This window comes from Pseudophryne corroboree, chromosome 5 (assembly GCF_028390025.1).
Source record: "Pseudophryne corroboree isolate aPseCor3 chromosome 5, aPseCor3.hap2, whole genome shotgun sequence".
Taxonomy (NCBI): Eukaryota; Metazoa; Chordata; class Amphibia; order Anura; family Myobatrachidae; genus Pseudophryne; species Pseudophryne corroboree.
Genome location: NC_086448.1, coordinates 113,573,270 through 113,592,890, shown reverse-complemented (window position 1 = coordinate 113,592,890; position 19,621 = coordinate 113,573,270). Strand labels below are relative to the sequence as shown.

Genomic DNA, 19,621 nt, shown 5'->3' with positions numbered 1-19,621 from the left:
GCGGGTGCTGGAGGGGGCGTGTGGGAGTGCCACGGATTGGGCCCGGAGGTACTGTGAGTGGGGGAGGGGCGGGTAATGCTTATCCTGCTTCTCCTCCTGTCAGCAGCTAAGCTGCTGTCCTCCCTTTGGCAGTGGCTCTCCCAGAGACTCGCACAGCAGGCAGTCACTATTGTTTGCGCCAGTGTCCCAATGCGCCGCATTACAGGGAAGAAGATGTACGCAATAAACTACAGCTCCCAGCAGCCCTAAGTGGCGGAAAGCTTCGGTGCTAAGGGCTGCTGGGAGCTGTAGTTTATGTAGTGCATCTACTTTCCTATAATGCGGCGCGTTGGGACACTGGTGCTAACAATAGAGACTGGCTGGCAGAACTGAGTGACTGGCTGAATCAATGTAAAAGGTGAGAGTCCTGTGCAGTGTCAGTTGACACTACACACAGGGCCGGCGCTATACGCTCAGCAAAGGGATGCAGTGCAGGGAGGCACCAGGAAGGAGAGACGTTCTCCCTGCTCTGCATCCCTGTGCTGAGCTTCTGCTGCTATCCCTGCTGCTGCTGCCGGCTGCTGTCACACATGCAGCGGCGCCGGAAGCACAAAACCTCCTCTCCCCCTCGGCGCCGGCAGCACAAAGCCTCCTCTCCCCCTCGGCACCGTCAGCACAAAACCTCCTCTCCCCCCTCCCCTCCCCTGTGTGACATTCAGTGGCCGGGAGGGAGCCAAAGTGTGCGGAGCTAGATGGGACTAAGGGGCGGAGCTACACAGGACCATGCTGCAGCAGGAGGATGAGCTGCTACAGCTTCGGCCAGCCAGACTTCATTAGATAAGTGTCTGGAAAGCGAGTGAGTGTGTGTGTATATACAGTGTCTGTGTATACTGTATATATGTGTGACTGTCTATGTGTGTAATGTATGTACAGTATTTATGTGTGCGTTTGTATATATATATATATATATATATATATATATGTGTCTGTTGTGTGTGTGTGTGTGTGTGTGTGTGTGTGTGACTGCTGCATAATGTGTGTAAGCGGTACAGGGGGGCGTTATGTGTGTAAGGGACACTGGTACAGCGGGCGTTACGCGTGTAAACAGCACTGCTACAGGGGGCGTTACGTGTGTAAGCGGCACTGGTACAGGGGGGCGTTACGTGAGTAAGAGTCACTGGTTCAGAGGGCGTTATGTGTGTAAGCGGTACTGGTACAGAGGGTGTTATGTGTGTAAGTGGTACTGGTAGAGGGGGCATTACGTGTGTAAGCGTCACTGGTACAGAGGGCGTTATGTGTGTAAGTGGTACTGGTAGAGGGGGCATTACGTGTGTAAGCGTCACTGGTACAGGGGGGCGTTACGTATGTAAGCGTCACTGGTACAGGGGGCATTACGTGTGTAAGAGTCACTGGTACAGGGGGCGTTACGTGTGTAAGCGTCACTGCTACAGGGGGCATTACGTGTGTAAGCGTCACTGCTACAGGGGGCATTACGTGTGTAAGCGTCACTGCTACAGGGGGTGTTACTTGTGTAAGCATCACTGGTACAGGGGGGGCGTGACATGTGTAAGCGTCACTGGTTCAGGGGGCATTACATGTGTAAGTGTCTCTGATACAGGGGTCATTATGTGCGCTGTGCGTTTGTAAAGTATGCGAGGGTGCAAAGTTATAGTTTGCAGAGGGGCGCCAAACACCCTAGCAACGGCCTGACTGCACAGCACTGTCACCTTTTACATTGATTCAGCGTCCAGACATTACCCTCAGCGATATCACCCACTCTATCCGTTACATTAGCCATCTCGGGGCTTCCAGGCCGGCAGGCCAGGCAGAGCCGGCCGGCAGGCATAGGTAAACTAGGCAACTGCCTAGGGCATTTGGTATGCTTAGGGGCACCAGCAGCTTCTGCTGATTAAAATGATATGCGGCATGCCTATATTCTTTGTGTGACTGCGGCTGTATCTGCATACGAAATGCTACGTTGCAGTATATTCTTGGAAACCACTGTAATGTAGCATTTCCTATGCAGATACAGCCACAGTCGCACACAGAATATAGCCATACTGCATTTCATTTTAATCAGCAGAAGCTGCATGTGCATCCTAGCCACATAGTAATGCAAATAAGATGCATTTTCATAAACAAAAGGCGCCCAACCTTAGCAGAGCTGCCAGCGTACTCATGGCAGGTATCTCCTGCAGAACTAGCGGTGGTGCTAGGGGGCACCTGCCAAAATCTTGCCTAGGGCAGGCTTACCTACTTTGCTACCTCCTCCTCCGGGAGGAGGCAGCGTTGTAGGTGAATGGGGGGCGTGGCCGGTAGGACGGTTGGTTCGGGGGCGTGGCCGGCAGCAGGATGGGCGGTCCGGGGGCGTTGCATCAGGGTCGCGTCATCGTGACTCCACCCCCCGCTGTGCTGAGAAACGAGGCCGTGCATAGCAGGGGGCGGAGCTACGATGACGCGATTCAGCGCGAATCGCGTCATCGGACCCCCTCGGCCCGCCTACTTGTTCACTGCTGCGGGCGGCCGAGGGGGAAAGCGGGAGGCTTGCCCACCTTTCCGGGGGGCCGGGAGTGTCACCTGATTTTCGGGAGCCTCCCGGCCATTCCGGGAGGGTAGGCAAGTATGGCCTAGGGCATCATATTGGTTAGGGCCGGCTCTGAGGCCAGGTGCTGTGTTGTGGAGTCAGGGCCTCTGGGGATCTGGGTGCAGCTGTGGCGGGGAGGCACTTCTGTGACATCATGCGCAGAGGAGGCTCCGGGGCTCAGACTCAGAGTATGCGGTGCAGGGAGGGCTATAAAAGCCTTCCGCTGCGCCCCTTGCATACACATCTATGCCGGTGGCCGCAGTAGCTTTTGTTCCACCTGCGGCGCGGCTAGGGAGTGGGGATTGTTGATGCCGGAGGGGGCAGGTGGACTGGCAGCAAGACATTGGTGGTCATTTCGAGTTGATCGCTCGCTAGCAGTTTTTAGCAACCGTGCAAACGCTCCCACTGGGAGTGTATTTTAGCTTAGCAGAAGTGCGAACGAAGGGATCGGAGAGTGGGTACAAAAATTTTTTGTGCAGTTTCAGACCTACTCAGCGCTTGCGATCACTTCAGAGTTCAGACCATTCAGTTCCTGATTTGACGTCATGAACACGCCATGCGTTCGGCCAGCCACGCCTGCGTTTTTCCGAACACTCCCTGAAAACGGTCAGTTGACACCCAGAAACGCCCTCTTCTTATCAATCACTCTGGGGCTGCCTGTGCGACTGAAAAGCATCGCTAGACCCTGTGTAAAACTACATCGTTCATTGTAATAGTACGCCGCACGTGCGCATTGTGCTGCATACGCATGTGCAGAAGTGCAGAGTTTTTGCCTGAGCACTGCACAGCGAATGAATGCAGCTAGCGATCAACTCGGCATGACTACCATAGGACGCTGCAGTAAAAGGATTGTTTTTTCCCCTATCTACAGCGCAGACACTTGCTGCAGATGCAGTGGTATACCCTCCAGCTGCACCTTTTTGGCAAGTATAGTCCCTTATTTTTATGGTCTGTACCGTTTTTTGAATCTCCAAGCTTCCATTGAAAGTATAGGAAAAGGGGCGTGGCCACATCGCTGTACCAGTGGCCACGCCCCCTTTTTGAATTTGCATCAATGTTTATGTGTAAAGTGTTGGAGGGTGTGTTGCTGCAGATGCAGTGGGACTATTTTGGGGTGTGGGGCTGGAGCTGCAGCTACATCAGTCCCATTGCTAATCCTGCTCTGGGAACCAGAGCCTCCCACTGGATGTAACCTGTGTGGGAGGGCGTTTCTCGGCCAATCAGCTGTGGACTGGGTGTGATAGACCTGCCACTAACCCAATGAGAGCTCCTAGCCACGCCCAGCGTTAGAGACTCAGGCACAGAATCACAGGGCTATTATATAGGAGATATATATATATGTATACACATACGCAAATCATCATAAAGACTGTAGGCATTACTTTAATTATTTGTTAATGAGAGCAGTTCCTGCAACATTGATCTATTCAGCCACAAGCAATGTACAGTATGCTGGCAGACTGCTCATCAGTCAGGAGCACAGGAGCCCAGCCAATACATGGGATAGTCACGATAGTATATTATATATATATATATATATATATATACATACATACATACACACACACACATACACTTCAGAACCAGTTACGGTGCACTACTACACATTATATATATATATATATATATATATATATATATATATTGTCAAAGTCAGAAAAATATCACGATGCACACTGCCATATTTGCACCTCATATGTGTCCCTGCTGCGCATGCGTGCGCTCTCCCGTGCGTGCGCATACTCGCTGTTGCGGGCACCCGCAGGCGCACGGTATGCGCATTTACGGTAGAGATTGTATGCGTCTAGCGGGCGACTCTTTCGTTACATATTTCCACTATATAATGTATTTTGTAGATCATGGTCCCTTTGATAGATTCTGAAAGTTTGGTTAATGCAGCATGTTCATGGACAGAGAAATCCCTCTTTGTTTGATACGAAGGGTCAGACAGGAGTAATACTGTGGTGTTTAGTATCCATCGGAAGAGTATTTAATTAGCAATATTCCGGTGTTGGTTTGAAGCGGATTAATCGCTCGTGCGAATAGTTATGGACATAAGAAGTTTATGTCCATTTACTATTATTTGCACTTACTTATTCATGCGGCGGGAAACCCAGTTTCCCACCCACCTGAGCAGTTGGAAATCGTCACAGCCCACCTGTATGAATCAACCTATGACCTTTTGTTATGATGCGAGGAGGAATTCCTGTGTCCAATGAACAATGAGATTGTAGGGACCATTGAATTGTATTGTGTGTGGGGCATAAATAGACAAGCCGATCACATCCAGCTCACTCTTCAACGGTTCTCATTGCTGAAAATCGGGAGCTGGATGTCCAGAGGCGCATGCGATCGTTCCCCTTGTGCGTAAGTTTTCTCCGCAATCATATTGTCTTTCTTGTTATTATGGGCCATATCTCTCTCTCTCTCTCTTCTCCTTTTTCTTTCATTTTCCCTTAAAACGTAATTGTATTGTATTGTATTTACTGTGTAGTTATCTGGTTAGTTAGTCTATGTTAAATTGTAGTGTGTGACTTGTAATTGTATTATTCTTTTTCAAGTATAACATTCATATTAGGCGTTAGACCCTAAGCACGGTATTTGTGTATTTCTTATAGGGTTAAGTATTCTCAGAGTGTCGGTGACGCTCGAACAGCTTTTAAGTTAATAAGGTTACACGGTGTTGCATCTACACTCAATCTCTGCACCAAGGTTTACTGCATAATACACTGTTTTATGGTATAGTTACAAAGGTTTAACATTGTGAGCGTCTGCGCCGCTGGTGATCTCCTTGTGGTCTCGAGCGTTCGCATCGCTATAGCAAATCATTACGTTAGTCGGCAGCCAATAGTGTGCCTGCCTGTGATCTCTTGGCCGTGAGAGAACGTGACGCTTGAGCGTCTCGACCTCGGCTAAGCGATTACTACGCAACGTGCGTACCCTTACGGTACTCCATACGTCAATAGCGTACAGTGTTCTTAGGCCTCTTAAAGGGTTTTAAATAAGATAAATATTTAGCTTTATCAATTGGCTGCTCGTCCAGTCCTTCACATATCTCTGCTAGGTAATTTCAGCAGACATTATCCATCAGCAAAGGGCGGGAGATCATATTCTTCGCAGTGCTGACGGGATAAGCGTCTGCTTCGCTTAGTAAAGGGTGCTGAAGGAATCCGGGAACCGGAGGTAAGAACAACACACTAGTATCTTTTAAAACTGTTTTATTTCTGTTTTGCGTACACACGCATATAGCTGCATTTCTTTTTCGTGTATATTCATATCACTCTCCTGTTTGCCATTGTATAATTGATAAACGTGCTGAGAAAGATTTGTTGCTATTGGTAGTTAAAGAGTAAAAACGATACATTAAGGGGTAATTTGTAAAACACACGCACAGCTTCGCCTGAGATACAAGGCAAGACCTGTGTGGTGCTTGGTAGATGATTACAGTTAAAGATCATCTACATTGATAAACGTGCTAATTGTATTTTTGTATGGCCAGCGTACACGTGTCTCTAACAAAAGGCTGAGACTCGCGAACGCAACACAAAGGCCGACGCACGCAGCGTATATTACGCAACGGAGCGTCTGGGTACGCCCACCGAAACTCAAATCGCACAATAGCATTGTTTTAGTGGGGGCGGTATAGCATAGCCACGTGATAATAGCACAAATTAATTTCAGTTTTTCCAAAACTTAGTTTAAATACCTTACTTTACTGTAATGCCTCTGGGGACAGCTATCAGACTACGGGAAATGATTTTTCTGATCAGAAAACTATAAGAATGATAGTGGGTTGAAAACGGTATGAGTGTATTGAATCCCGCTTTGTGAACTGAGTGATCTGGGTGATCTTTGGTGGAATGTGATGAGCACGGTCTGAGTGAAAACGTGCAACAGAGTGTGATAAAGTTTTCGTTGTATTACGCTCTGGCTGTTTTGGAGCACAGTAGGGAGACTCCAATGATCCTACCATTTATGGGCAACAAGTGTCTATAAGTGGTACGATTGGACCGCACGGTTGTATGTGTGACCAATAACGCAACGTGATATGAGGTAGTATATCCATGCGTAAATCTTGCCCTCATACGTGTTGTAGGGAGCACATGCAAGCGTGATTTGTGTAAAGAAGGGAATTTTCACTGGTCTCTCAGGAAAATCTCTAGAGATAGGGCCTGTAACGGTTACACGTGTCTGCTAAAAGGGGCGGATTCGTTGTACTCGGAGCAGAAGGAGTTCAGTGGAAGAGCTTTAAGGATTTCCACCGTAGACTTCTGTGTTTGGTGCATTTTAGGAAGTTTTTCTGTGTTAAAAAGGTCCACAATGGAAGCCAAGTGCACAACACAGGGACGTTCAGCAGTCAGGGTTCAGACTGCAGAGGCTTGCAGACCCCGAGGGTCTGCTCGGTTAGTAATGTGGAGGAGGTATGGTCCCCACACTGAGACCTTTTGTGATGAATGGACACGAATGACTGCGGGGGATAAGGCACCATTTCCCGGGATAGGTAGTTTTGACTTAGAGGTATTGCATAATTTAAGGCAAAGGATCTGTCTCATAAAATCCTGGAAACAACGAGTTAAACATAATGATTGTTTACAGATATGGCTACAGGAAAGTGACATGCAAAGAAATGTAACTTACATACCTAACTTTCATCCTGAGAGGAGAGACATGGCAATGGAGAGGATTATGGTTGCGGAGAAAGGCACGATGGGGTGCGATAAAAGTGCACTTAGTAACTATATTAAGAATGAATGTAACAAACGTAATAAGGTTTATAAAAATGAAAGTGTTAAATGTACAACTATTAACCCATGCAAGTCGCACCCCTTGTTAAACTTTCCTCAGGAACACCAACAAGAAAGTGAGCCCAGCACAATGTCGGAGCCTTTTCCAGCAGCCATCACACAAGACATCCAGGTGGACGCGACCAAATCGGTAAAGACTGTAATCAAACCCCCTAACGGAGGGTCAGGTGAGGTCGTGTCCACAGGTACGTATGGTATTATACATCACGCACAAACAAATGTACCTCATATCGTGGAATCAATTCAGAATGACGTTACTGGACTTAATCCTGTCAAGGTAATTGCAGTACCAAATGGGAAAACTGACTCTTCAGGAGTCACTCCTGTCAGGAACATCGCCATGTACTGCCCCTTTTCCCGAACAGAATTAAGAACAATTCTGTCTGAATTTCCTGATCCCAGGAAAGACTTAGTTGCTTGTCAAAAATACATTAGAGTGCTAGGAAACACTGCAGAGCCAAATAACAAAGATTGGAGGACAGTTTTGAGGGCATGTTTACCCCCCGATGTTGATTCATTGAAATTTATCGCTGATTGTAAGCTAGATGAGGAAGTACTACTAACAGACAAGTATAACCAAGATAATGTAAAAAGAATCAATCTACAGTTAGGAGTATATTTTCCTACAGTAGTAAAGTGGAATAAAATCTTTACAATAAAACAAAAAGAAGGTGAATCCGCATCAGAGTATTTTCACCGGGCTCTGCAGGATATGGCTAGGTACACTGGTATAGATGACATTGAAACTAACATACACCACAGAGAGGTAGCTGTGTCTGTATTAATGGACAGCTTAAAAGACACACTAAAAATTAGGGTACAAACCTCTATACCTCATTGGAGAGGTATCTCGGTGGCTGCATTAAGAGAGTCCGCTATCGAGCATGACCAAAATATCCAAAGAACCAGGGAAGCACAGGGAGAGCGGTTGATGGTACTGAGCATCCAAGCACTAGAGGAGGCATCAAGTCGACCGGAACCCCAGGCCCCTAGCACATGGAGAAAGCCAAGGATTTGTGATCATTGTAGAAGAGAAGGGCATTATGCCAGCAACTGTAATAACCCACATAAAGTCAGACCCCCTAGACCAAGAAATGAGCAAAATTATAACACACACAATTATAATCAGGGATCTTTTAGGAAGAATTTTGGGCCACACCCATGATATGTAGTCAGGAAAGGTGATCATTAGGAATGATGGTAAGCCTGAGGTAACGGTTAATAAATTGGGAGGTCATTCACTGAAGACACAGGAATGACAAGGTGAAACATCGTTAATGTATTTGTGAAAAATGTTTTTTTTTCTCTCTCTCTCCCCATCTCTGACGATTATTAGTAAGGACTCAAACATTGCATATCCGCTTGGTCTTTGCAGAAGTCTACCAAACCCCAGCATGACCTATCCGCATCAATGTATCCTGGCCAGATACAGACAGTGGAGTAATGCAGGTGCTGGTGGGGAGGGACTGCGCAAGGAAACCATTGGACATGTAGATATGACAGCCTGATGATCTGACAATGTTTAAAAAAAAAATGTTCGAAAAATGTTTTTTTTCTCTTTTCCTATTGCTGGTTATTGTTGATTTATGTAATATATATATGCATATGAATTGTTCTCTCTCTTTTGTTTTTTTATTTTCCTCTCTTCTCACTCATGTTTTCATGGTTTAAAGATGGTATGTCATACATCAGCTAGACAAATGGTAATGCAATATTTTTGCTCCTTACAGAAAGATCGCTGGTTTGGAAGAAATATTGCATCACCGGAATGTTCGTTTGGAAGACTGAGAGACAGCACCTTTGAGATGACAGCAGAAAAAGAAGAACAACAAGACTAGAGAACTTAATTATCGTAACAAGTTTCTCTCCCCCTCAAACTGTTTTTCTGTACCCCATTACAAATTTCTTCTTTTCTCCTCCTGTAAGATGGACTTGCCACAAGAGACTGTGATATGGATTTTCCTGTTGACCCTGATGTTGACCAGAGCAGTCTGTTTCGGTGAGAGTACCAGTGAGGTCGAGAAAGAAGTTTTGACACCAGAAAGGTTCTAATGACTAAGACGGAGGTGTAAATTTCCAATAGCAACACAAGCACCGAACAAAGGCGAGTACCGGAAACAATCTAACAGCCATGTTATTTGTAAACATTTTTTTTTGGATTGTTAGCTGAAGAAAACTGTATCTGTAGGCTCTGTGACAACGTAGTTGAGGATGGGTGCATTAAGAAATGCCAATCCAGTTTTAATATCCACATGGACCGGCATCCATTGAGTGACTATCACTCCTTAGTGGGTAGTGAGTGTTAAATCAAACAGATTGTTGGGTATGCTCTCAAGTACCTCAAGGTCATAGCAAATCAGGACTAGTACCACTTCCTTTAACGGTAGGGGAGGTACTTGAGCTAAAGGGTGGGAGACCGGTGGACAGGAGGTTTAATATCTCCAGTCCTCCTAGTTTGAAGCTCCACCAATATCATGTGGATAGATCCCTAATATGTTTTAACATTACCAATCCCCGAAAGCCGGGAAGTTGGGAAGTGTCATGGAGCAACCAAACCATGACCTTTTCATATAGAGCAGATAGAATGCCGACAGATACAGAGCTTATACGCCACATAGCCAGTAGAGGAAAATCTTTCCGATATAGGTATACCCAAGGAAATAGGATTACGAGAGTTGGAGAGGTATCACCAGGATACTGTGCACATATCGTACAAGCTGATACGTGTACTAGACAGATGGGAGAATAAGGGTTAGGAGATTTCACATGGAAGATGTGTAATATGGTTATGTCTTACTCCGTCCCATATGTTCTCCCCGATGATGCATATTTCATATGCGGGAGGAAGGCGTATAAGTGGCTTGCCCCAAACTCTGAAGGATTGTGTTATATTGGAAAAGTACTGCCAGAAGTAATGACTATCACATGCCAAAATTAAAGATATACACCGTGTTGCCCAAGCTCCTTATACTCACACCCATTACGAGCACGTAGTTAAACGGCACCTGATAGAAAGAACAGAGCATCCGGCCTCTGACATGATCCATGAATCCACCGGGATTCAGTTTCTAATCGCGTTAGATATCACTCGCACCGCTAGAGGAGTGTTGAATTATAAATACATATCTGTGCTCGCAAATTTGTTAGATAATATCACAGAAATGTATGATGACACGTTTAGGTATACCGGAAGAGAACTTCAAGCTTATAAAACAGAACTGGTTCAGCATAGAATGATTCTCAATTATCTCACGGCAGTAACAGGTGGATATTGTGTCACACTGGCAACGCAGTACGGCGTGAAATGTTGCACATATATTACAAATAGTACCGAGGACCCGGTCGAGGTCATAGACCAAAAGATGGACGATATTCTCCAACTGAAGTGGGAATTTCGCAGGAGACACAATCTCACTCTTGCTGCTGTAGGTAATGAGCTGACTGGTTGGGTGTCATGGTTGAACCCGCGAAATTGGTTCTCTGGTTTAGGAGAATGGGCTCAAGGAGTCATAATGGATGTAGGGAAGTTTCTCCTATGTATCTTAGGTGTTGTCATAACGATTGGCTTGATATTTAGATGCGGTCAGGCTTTAATGAAGTGCAAACGTAGTACCAGGGTAATGAGTTTAAGGAGTGAGGAAATTGTAATTCCAATGGATTTGATTTATGACCCAAATGTAGAAACAATGATGTGATGAAAATGCGATTTCTACGGTCCGTTTCTTTCACCTGTTTTTCCGTTTTCTCCAAGGTAAAAAGACCCACTTGGACGAGGAATTTGATGATCCTGTATACAGACAACTGATGGATTAAAGAAGAAGTTTTGACAACCTTATACACAGATATTTGATGAACTTTGCCATAGATCCCCAGTTTCCCTAGAAATTTGAAAATTACGCTAGCCCAACACTTTTGTAAATCTATGGACATTGACAAAGCTTTTTGCCACACGCCTTTTGGCAAAAGCACAAAGAAGACTGCATTCAACAGACACCGAACAAGACTTCAACCGACAAATGTTCATTTACCTGACATAGAATACCACTGCATTTACCGTAATTATGTCTTTTCTTCATCTCTACAACCTTCAGGTAATTACACACATAGTCGATAGGGAATACAGGCACAGATATCAGCAATCACATATTCCCCCATTCATGTATCATCAACTAAAATGTGCTCCCCATTTGTTACAACCACAGCCGAAAAGAGCTCGGTAAAGTTTGACAGCCCATCCACAGACCCGTACCACGGGATAAGAAGGAATTCAAATGTATACTTCGCAATGCCTCGAAGCTTGATTTAAAACACGTACGGCACGATGATACATGACCCCCAAACACGGATTCATACACACATGCTTCTGCTATCTCACTAGGTCATACCCTTTTCCTACCTTCTCCTCTGCTCCCCTACCCAACCATGAAAATGTATTAACCCCTGACATATATTTTTCTCGTTTTGAAATGTTTTAGGAAGTGGCAGTTATTGTCGACTGCCAAAGGGTGGACTGTCAAAGTCAGAAAAATATCACGATGCACACTGCCATATTTGCACCTCATATGTGTCCCTGCTGCGCATGCGTGCGCTCTCCCGTGCGTGCGCATACTCGCTGTTGCGGGCACCCGCAGGCACACGGTATGCGCATTTACGGTAGAGATTGTATGCGTCTAGCGGGCGACTCTTTCGTTACATATTTCCACTATATAATGTATTTTGTAGATCATGGTCCCTTTGATAGATTCTGAAAGTTTGGTTAATGCAGCATGTTCATGGACAGAGAAATCCCTCTTTGTTTGATACGAAGGGTCAGACAGGAGTAATACTGTGGTGTTTAGTATCCATCGGAAGAGTATTTAATTAGCAATATTCCGGTGTTGGTTTGAAGCGGATTAATCGCTCGTGCGAATAGTTATGGACATAAGAAGTTTATGTCCATTTACTATTATTTGCACTTACTTATTCATGCGGCGGGAAACCCAGTTTCCCACCCACCTGAGCAGTTGGAAATCGTCACAGCCCACCTGTATGAATCAACCTATGACCTTTTGTTATGATGCGAGGAGGAATTCCTGTGTCCAATGAACAATGAGATTGTAGGGACCATTGAATTGTATTGTGTGTGGGGCATAAATAGACAAGCCGATCACATCCAGCTCACTCTTCAACGGTTCTCATTGCTGAAAATCGGGAGCTGGATGTCCAGAGGCGCATGCGATCGTTCCCCTTGTGCGTAAGTTTTCTCCGCAATCATATTGTCTTTCTTATTATTATGGGCCATATCTCTCTCTCTCTTCTCCTTTTTCTTTCATTTTCCCTTAAAACGTAATTGTATTGTATTGTATTTACTGTGTAGTTATCTGGTTAGTTAGTCTATGTTATATTGTAGTGTGTGACTTGTAATTGTATTATTCTTTTTCAAGTATAACATTCATATTAGGCGTTAGACCCTAAGCACGGTATTTGTGTATTTCTTATAGGGTTAAGTATTCTCAGAGTGTCGGTGACGCTCGAACAGCTTTTAAGTTAATAAGGTTACACGGTGTTGCATCTACACTCAATCTCTGCACCAAGGTTTACTGCATAATACACTGTTTTATGGTATAGTTACAAAGGTTTAACATTGTGAGCGTCTGCGCCGCTGGTGATCTCCTTGTGGTCTCGAGCGTTCGCATCGCTATAGCAAATCATTACGTTAGTCGGCAGCCAATAGTGTGCCTGCCTGTGATCTCTTGGCCGTGAGCGAACGTGACGCTTGAGCGTCTCGACCTCGGCTAAGCGATTACTACGCAACGTGCGTACCCTTACGGTACTCCATACGTCAATAGCGTACAGTGTTCTTAGGCCTCTTAAAGGGTTTTAAATAAGATAAATATTTAGCTTTATCAATATATATATATATATATATATATATATATATATATATACACGCTGCTCAAAAAAATAAAGGGAACACTAAAATAACACATCCTAGATCTGAATGAATGAAATATTCTTATCACATACTTTGTTCTTTACATAGTTGAATGTGCTGACAACAAAATCACACAAAAATGATCAATGGAAATCAAATTTATTAACCCATGGAGGTCTGGATTTGGAGTCACCCTCAAAATTTAAGTGGAAAAACACACTACAGGCTGATCCAACTTTGATGTAATGTCCTTAAAACAAGTCAAAATGAGGCTCAGTAGTGTGTGTGGCCTCCACGTGCCTGTATGACCTCCCTACAACCCACACAAGTGGCTCAGGTAGTGCAGCTCATCCAGGATGGCACATCAATGCGAGCTGTGGCAAGAAGGTTTGCGGTGTCTGTCAGCGTAGTGTCCAGAGCATGGAGGCGCTACCAGGAGACAGGCCAGTACATCAGGAGACGTGGAGGAGGCCGTTGGAGGGCAACAACCCAGCAGCAGGACCGCTACCTCCGCCTTTGTGCAAGGAGGAACAGGAGGAGCACTGCCAGAGCCCTGCAAAATGACCTCCAGAAAGCCACAAATGTGCATGTGTCTACTCAAACGATCAGAAACAGGCTCCATGAGGGTGGTATGAGGGCCCGACGTCCACAGGTGGGGGTTGTGCTTACAGCCCAACACCGTGCAGGACGTTTAGCATTTGCCAGAGAACACCAAGATTGGCAAATTCGCCACTGGCGCCCTGTGCTCTTCACAGATGAAAGCAGGTTCTCACTGAGCACATGCGACAGACGTGACAGAGTCTGGAGACGCCAAGGAGAACGTTCTGCTGCCTGCAACATCCTCCAGCAGGACCGGTTTGGCAGTGGGTCAGTAATGGTGTGGGGTGGCATTTCTTTGGGGGGCCGCACAGCCCTCCATGTGCTCGCCAGAGGTAGCCTGACTGCCATTAGGTACCGAGATGAGATCCTCAGACCCCTTGTGAGACCATATGCTGGTGCGGTTGGCCCTGGGTTCCTCCTAATGCAAGACAATGCTGGACCTCATGTGGCTGGAGTGTGTCAGCAGTTCCTGCAAGACGAAGGCATTGATGCTATGGACTGGCCCGCCCGTTCCCCAGACCTGAATCCAATTGAGCACATCTGGGACATCATGTCTCGCTCCATCCACCAATGCCACGTTGCACCACAGACTGTCCAGGAGTTGGCGGATGCTTTAGTCCAGGTCTGGGGGGAGATCCCTCAGGAGACCATCCGCCACCTCATCAGGAGCATGCTCAGGCATTGTAGGGAGGTCATACAGACACGTGGAGGCCACACACACTACTGAGCCTCATTTTTACTTGTTGTAAGGACATTACATCAAAGTTGGATCAGCCTGTAGTGTGTTTTTCCACTTTAATTTTGAAGGTGACTCCAAATCCAGACCTCCATGGGTTAATAAATTTGATTTCCATTGATAATTTTTGTGTGATTTTGTTGTCAGCACATTTAACTATGTAAAGAACAAAGTATTTAAAAAGAATATTTTATTCATTCAGATCTAGGATGTGTTATTTTAGTGTTCCCTTTATTTTTTTGAGCAGTATATATATATATATATATATATATATATATTTATATATATATATATTCCGCTGCCGACATATGATCTGCCCACACAGGGGAGAAAAAGGAGGTGTTACCACACTTAATGGCTGCTGCAGAGAGGAGACAGTCCAGGTGGGACTGTGCAGCCAAGGGCTTGCTGATGCCTGTGTATCCAGTCTGAGTGGGATTGTGTGTACTACCCTGGTGGGACAGAGCCCAGGTGGAAGTGGTACAGTAAGAGTAAAGCAGGCCAGGTGGTCAGGATTCTACCTGCAAGGAAGCAGGTCTGAGCTATGTGTTACTGAGAAGTCAGGCCGGAGAGCCTGAATGTCAGTAGGCCGGAGCCTATATTACTCTGCAGGAGCAGGGCTGAGAATCTGTGTGACAAGCCAAGGCCAGGCTAATTATATTTGAAAGCCTCTGAGAGACTTTATGTTTGCAGGCTAGCTGCCCAAGGTTAGTCAGGGGCGAAGAATTGAGTCGGTGTCCTGCATGGGGGCTAGGCATTTGTTATTTTCTGTTCACTTGCGTTGTTTCCAAATTTCATGATGAAAGTAAAGCACCATTACGTTTATTTACCTGAAAAGCGGTGTTGAATTCTGTCTGAACACCTAGACCAGGCCTGTCCAACCTGCGGCCCTCCAGCTGTTGTGAAACTACACATACCAGCATGCCCTGACACAATTTTAGCATTTCCTGACAGCAAAACTGTGGCAGGGCATGCTGGGATGTGTAGTTTCACAACAGCTATAGGTCCGCAGGTTGGACAGGCCTGACCTAGACACTGCACAAATCCATCCCTCTACCTAGCTAATTACCCCAGATTGTCAATATAAATATATATATATATATATATATATATATACACACACACACACACACACACTGTACATACATACTTCATACTTTCCCAGAGAAGATAGCCAACTTTCCTGCTAGCAAGAACAAAGAGAACTACAAAACAAGCTGTACAAAGTTGACATGTTAAAGGTTATTTCTGGTCTTTTTAGAAATCTGATTAATATACAGCTGTTTTCAAGTACTCTTTAAGTGCTACTGCATGGTCACATTTATCTAGCACTACTCTCTACAATAGCTAGTTCTGAGACTTTGCCGATTACTATACGTCACTTAACACTAGCCAAAAGGTTTCGCTACAAAGCTGTACCTATTTTCATGTCAATTTGTCTCCTTTAAGTATGACCTCAGATTACTATGGTGAGATCAGGAGTGCCTCAGAGACAAGGGTATGTGTGAAACTGAACTAAACAATTATAAGTAGTCCTATGAAATAAACATTCTATCATAGTCATAATAAAAGGGGAAAAAACAACAACATTCAGCTGTAACAAAGTATTAACATTACTGTTCCCTACTAACTAATATTTGAAACATTTCTCAAAAGCATTAGCGGAACAAAACAAAAAAAAAAGCTATGCACAGGCATATATTATCATGTTTAAATTAGTTAAAAAAAGAACAGTAGCATTTGTTTAATAAAATAAAAAAAGGAGCACAAATACAGTTTCTTTTCTTTTTGCAAACTGAATGAAGTGAAGGCTGTGAGAACTTTCCTTTAGATTCCTCTTTGAAATAGGAACAACATATGCCACTAATGGCATACGAAAAGACAGATTTTTATGCATCTGCAAGATGTCACAATTGGATTTCAGCTGGTTCACTGCAGCATTAACGCTTTATGACAACATATGACACACTGTTTAATGCCAGTTGGTGTGGAATCCATGTCAAAAGCCTTGAAAAGAATGGGGGGGTAGGGGAAGGGAGAAAGGATTTTTTTTTTTAATTGTTCTGACATCTCTCAGATCTATATCTTCTCCCACGTCTTTGTATCAAATTGGGAAGATCAACGGATATTGAATAATGATCAGAGAATGCATAAGATACATAATTAATGTTTCTAACTAGCACCATTCCACATAGAAAATAAACCTAGAACATTGTCTCGCAGTGCCAGGTTTTTTTTTTTCTTTAACTAAACATGTGTGGTTTTTGTAAGGATACCCATATTACTTGGTGTTTTAGGACTGCACAGTCATCAGCTGATATTAGTTTAGCAGCAACCCTTGAGGGCAACAGGTCGTTTCACCACAACCCATAGAAGTCATGCTGAGTCACATTACTGTGACCATCAACAAAAGAAAGGATTTAAATATGCCACACGCTAATTCATCTGATGATGGCTCAAACACAAGAGGATTAAAAGTATAATTTTAATTTGCAGTTTGCTCTCTCAACCCACCAATCTAGCTCTGAGTGCTGCTATTAATCCATGCGTAATCACATATTAGCACCGCACGTTGCTATTTTCAAAACATTACCTCTGGTGTGTGTCTTGCAATTTCGCGGATTAGAGTGGCTGAATTTTTCTTGACGTATTCGTCGGGGTCCTTGAGGCATGTCAGGACAACGGGGAAGATTTCAGCTTCTACCACCATTTCTGCTAAATCCACCGAATGCTTTGCAATCTGACTTAGCGCAGAAAGCACTTGTCGCTGTTACATAAAAAAAAAAAAAATGCTGTGGGTCATCTCACGTTTTGGGGCAGATGTATTAAGCCTGGAGAAGTGATAAAGCAGTGATAATTGCAAGGTGATAATTGTACAAGCCAATCAGCTCCTAACTGTCATTTTTCAAACCCGTAATGATTGGCTGGTGCGTTATCACCTTCCATTTATCACTGCTTTATCCCTTCTCCAGGCTTAAGACATCTGCCGCTCTGTTATTTAGCAACATAGAACACACTTTTACCTACAATACACCTTTTAAGCATATTTGGTGGGATGCGGTCAAGATCCCGCCGGACGGGACCCCGGCGGTCGGAATACCGACACCGGGATCCCGACCGGCACAATCCCAACATATTCTCCCTCTGTGGGTGCCCACGACACCCATAGAGGGAGAATAAATTAGTGTGCCAAGCGTAGCGAGGCATCGTGCCCGAAGCGTGGCGAGCTGCGTTGCGCTTGCCCCCCTGTCGGGATTGTGCCGGTTGGGATCCCAGAGTCGGTATTCCGACCGCCGGGATCCCGTCCGGCGGTATCTCGTACTGATCCCTATTTGGTAATCAAGTTTTCATACATCTCTCTGCAGGTACTGTAAACGTGGGCTGAGAAACTAGATTAGAGGCTATTACATGTTTTGTTAGGACTGTATATGCAATATATCACTACCAAAGACCAGGCGTAAATTCATGCTTAGAAGTTGGTAGTCTAAATAAAGTGGTAATGCCCACAATAGTATTTGACTGGTTGAGGCCATGCCTAGCAATTGTCAGTAAATTTGATCACAGTCAGTAACAAATTATTTATCAAAGCTTGGAGAGAGATAAAGTGGAGAGTAACAAAGGGTTCTATTTACTAAGCCTTGGAGAGAGATCAAGTGGACGGAGATAAAGTACCAGCCAATCAGCTCCCAACTGCCGTGTCACAGGCTGTGTTTGAAAAATGAAAGTTAGGAGCTGGTTGGCTGGTAATTTATCTCCGTACACTAAATCTCTCTCCAAGGCTTAGTAAATAGACCCCTTTGTCTCTCTCCGCCTCATCTCTCTCCAAGGCTTAATAAATAGACCTCAAAGTACCAAATCAATCAGCTCCTAACTGCCAGGTGTTTGAAAAGTGACAGGAACTGACTGGCTGGTACTTTATCTCTCTCCAAGCTTTGATAAACCTCCCCCAAAGTTTTACCCATCAGTCTACGGAAATCAATAACACAATCTCTGCTAGTTATTTGTGCCTGAGCAGTGATTACAATCGCATATTTCCAATTTCTGAGACTGCTTTTGTCAGTGTATTGTCCATAATACTATATTTGCTATACATTATCATATTACACTAATAGCCTGACAGCATGATTGATGGTTTTCAGTATATTTCTGTAGACCTGTCTGACAACAGAGTGACATAATATCATTCAACGAAGAGCAATGCTGCGACAATTCTTTTTCTTCGCATTCAGTCACAGCAGAAACACTAACTGGGAAAGAGGCATGTGGAACATAGATGTCCCCTTTTATTCTCATATCTATTAATAGCAACTTAGACTGACACCATGGTTTATTCCCACAAATTACGTCTTTATGTCACAGAACCTAAACAGGTGAAATTGTGCAGTTGTATTTTTAGTAGAAATAGGTCAAAGCAGGTTTTGGTAACCTGTGGCTGCTGTAGAACTACAAGATGCAGCATTCTCCGCAGGTCATGTGGGGAACTGTAGCTCCATGGCAGCTAATAAAACACAGCTCGTCTACCTCTGAGCTCAAAAACAATAAATACAAAAACCAGCAGGTCACAAAGCACAGGGGATATATGTTACCGCAAACTAAATACACTACTTACAAACTAAAATAAGGGGACAAGTGGTTGCAAAACATATAAAGCCAAAACGAATGGGGATGTAAATTCCTTTGGAGGCTTTGTACTAGTTGCTGCATATCCACCAAAAGCAACTGTCCAAGGCAAACAATTCATGACAAATGAGAAAAGCAGTTGCTTCTGTGGGCAAAGGAGGCGAAGCGAGAAGCCACATCCAAGTAACGAAGGAATATGTTCTCCTGGAGCAGCATAAAGGTCCTTCCAGGAAAAGCTCTAGTCACATAATGCTTGTTGGGAATGATTAAACTTTCAGTCCTAATTGCAGCTAAAGCTACAAGTCATGGCCAGCTTTCTATACAGTGTAATGATGCAACTGTAAATCATTTGCAAAATAATAATATATTCTCTGAGGGGCAGG

General features: G+C 44.6%; 1 protein-coding gene across 2 annotated transcripts in view; it reads right to left on the bottom strand.

Annotated features, from left to right (window-relative positions):
• SPAG6 (sperm associated antigen 6) overlaps positions 1–19,621 on the bottom strand; it is a 350,667-nt gene that overhangs the window by 69,308 nt on the left and 261,738 nt on the right. For both annotated transcript variants that reach the window (XM_063921580.1, XM_063921579.1), the window contains exon 6: positions 17,212–17,385. In XM_063921580.1, the coding sequence (XP_063777650.1) occupies positions 17,212–17,385 (174 nt within the window). The remainder of the gene's footprint in view (positions 1–17,211; positions 17,386–19,621) is intronic.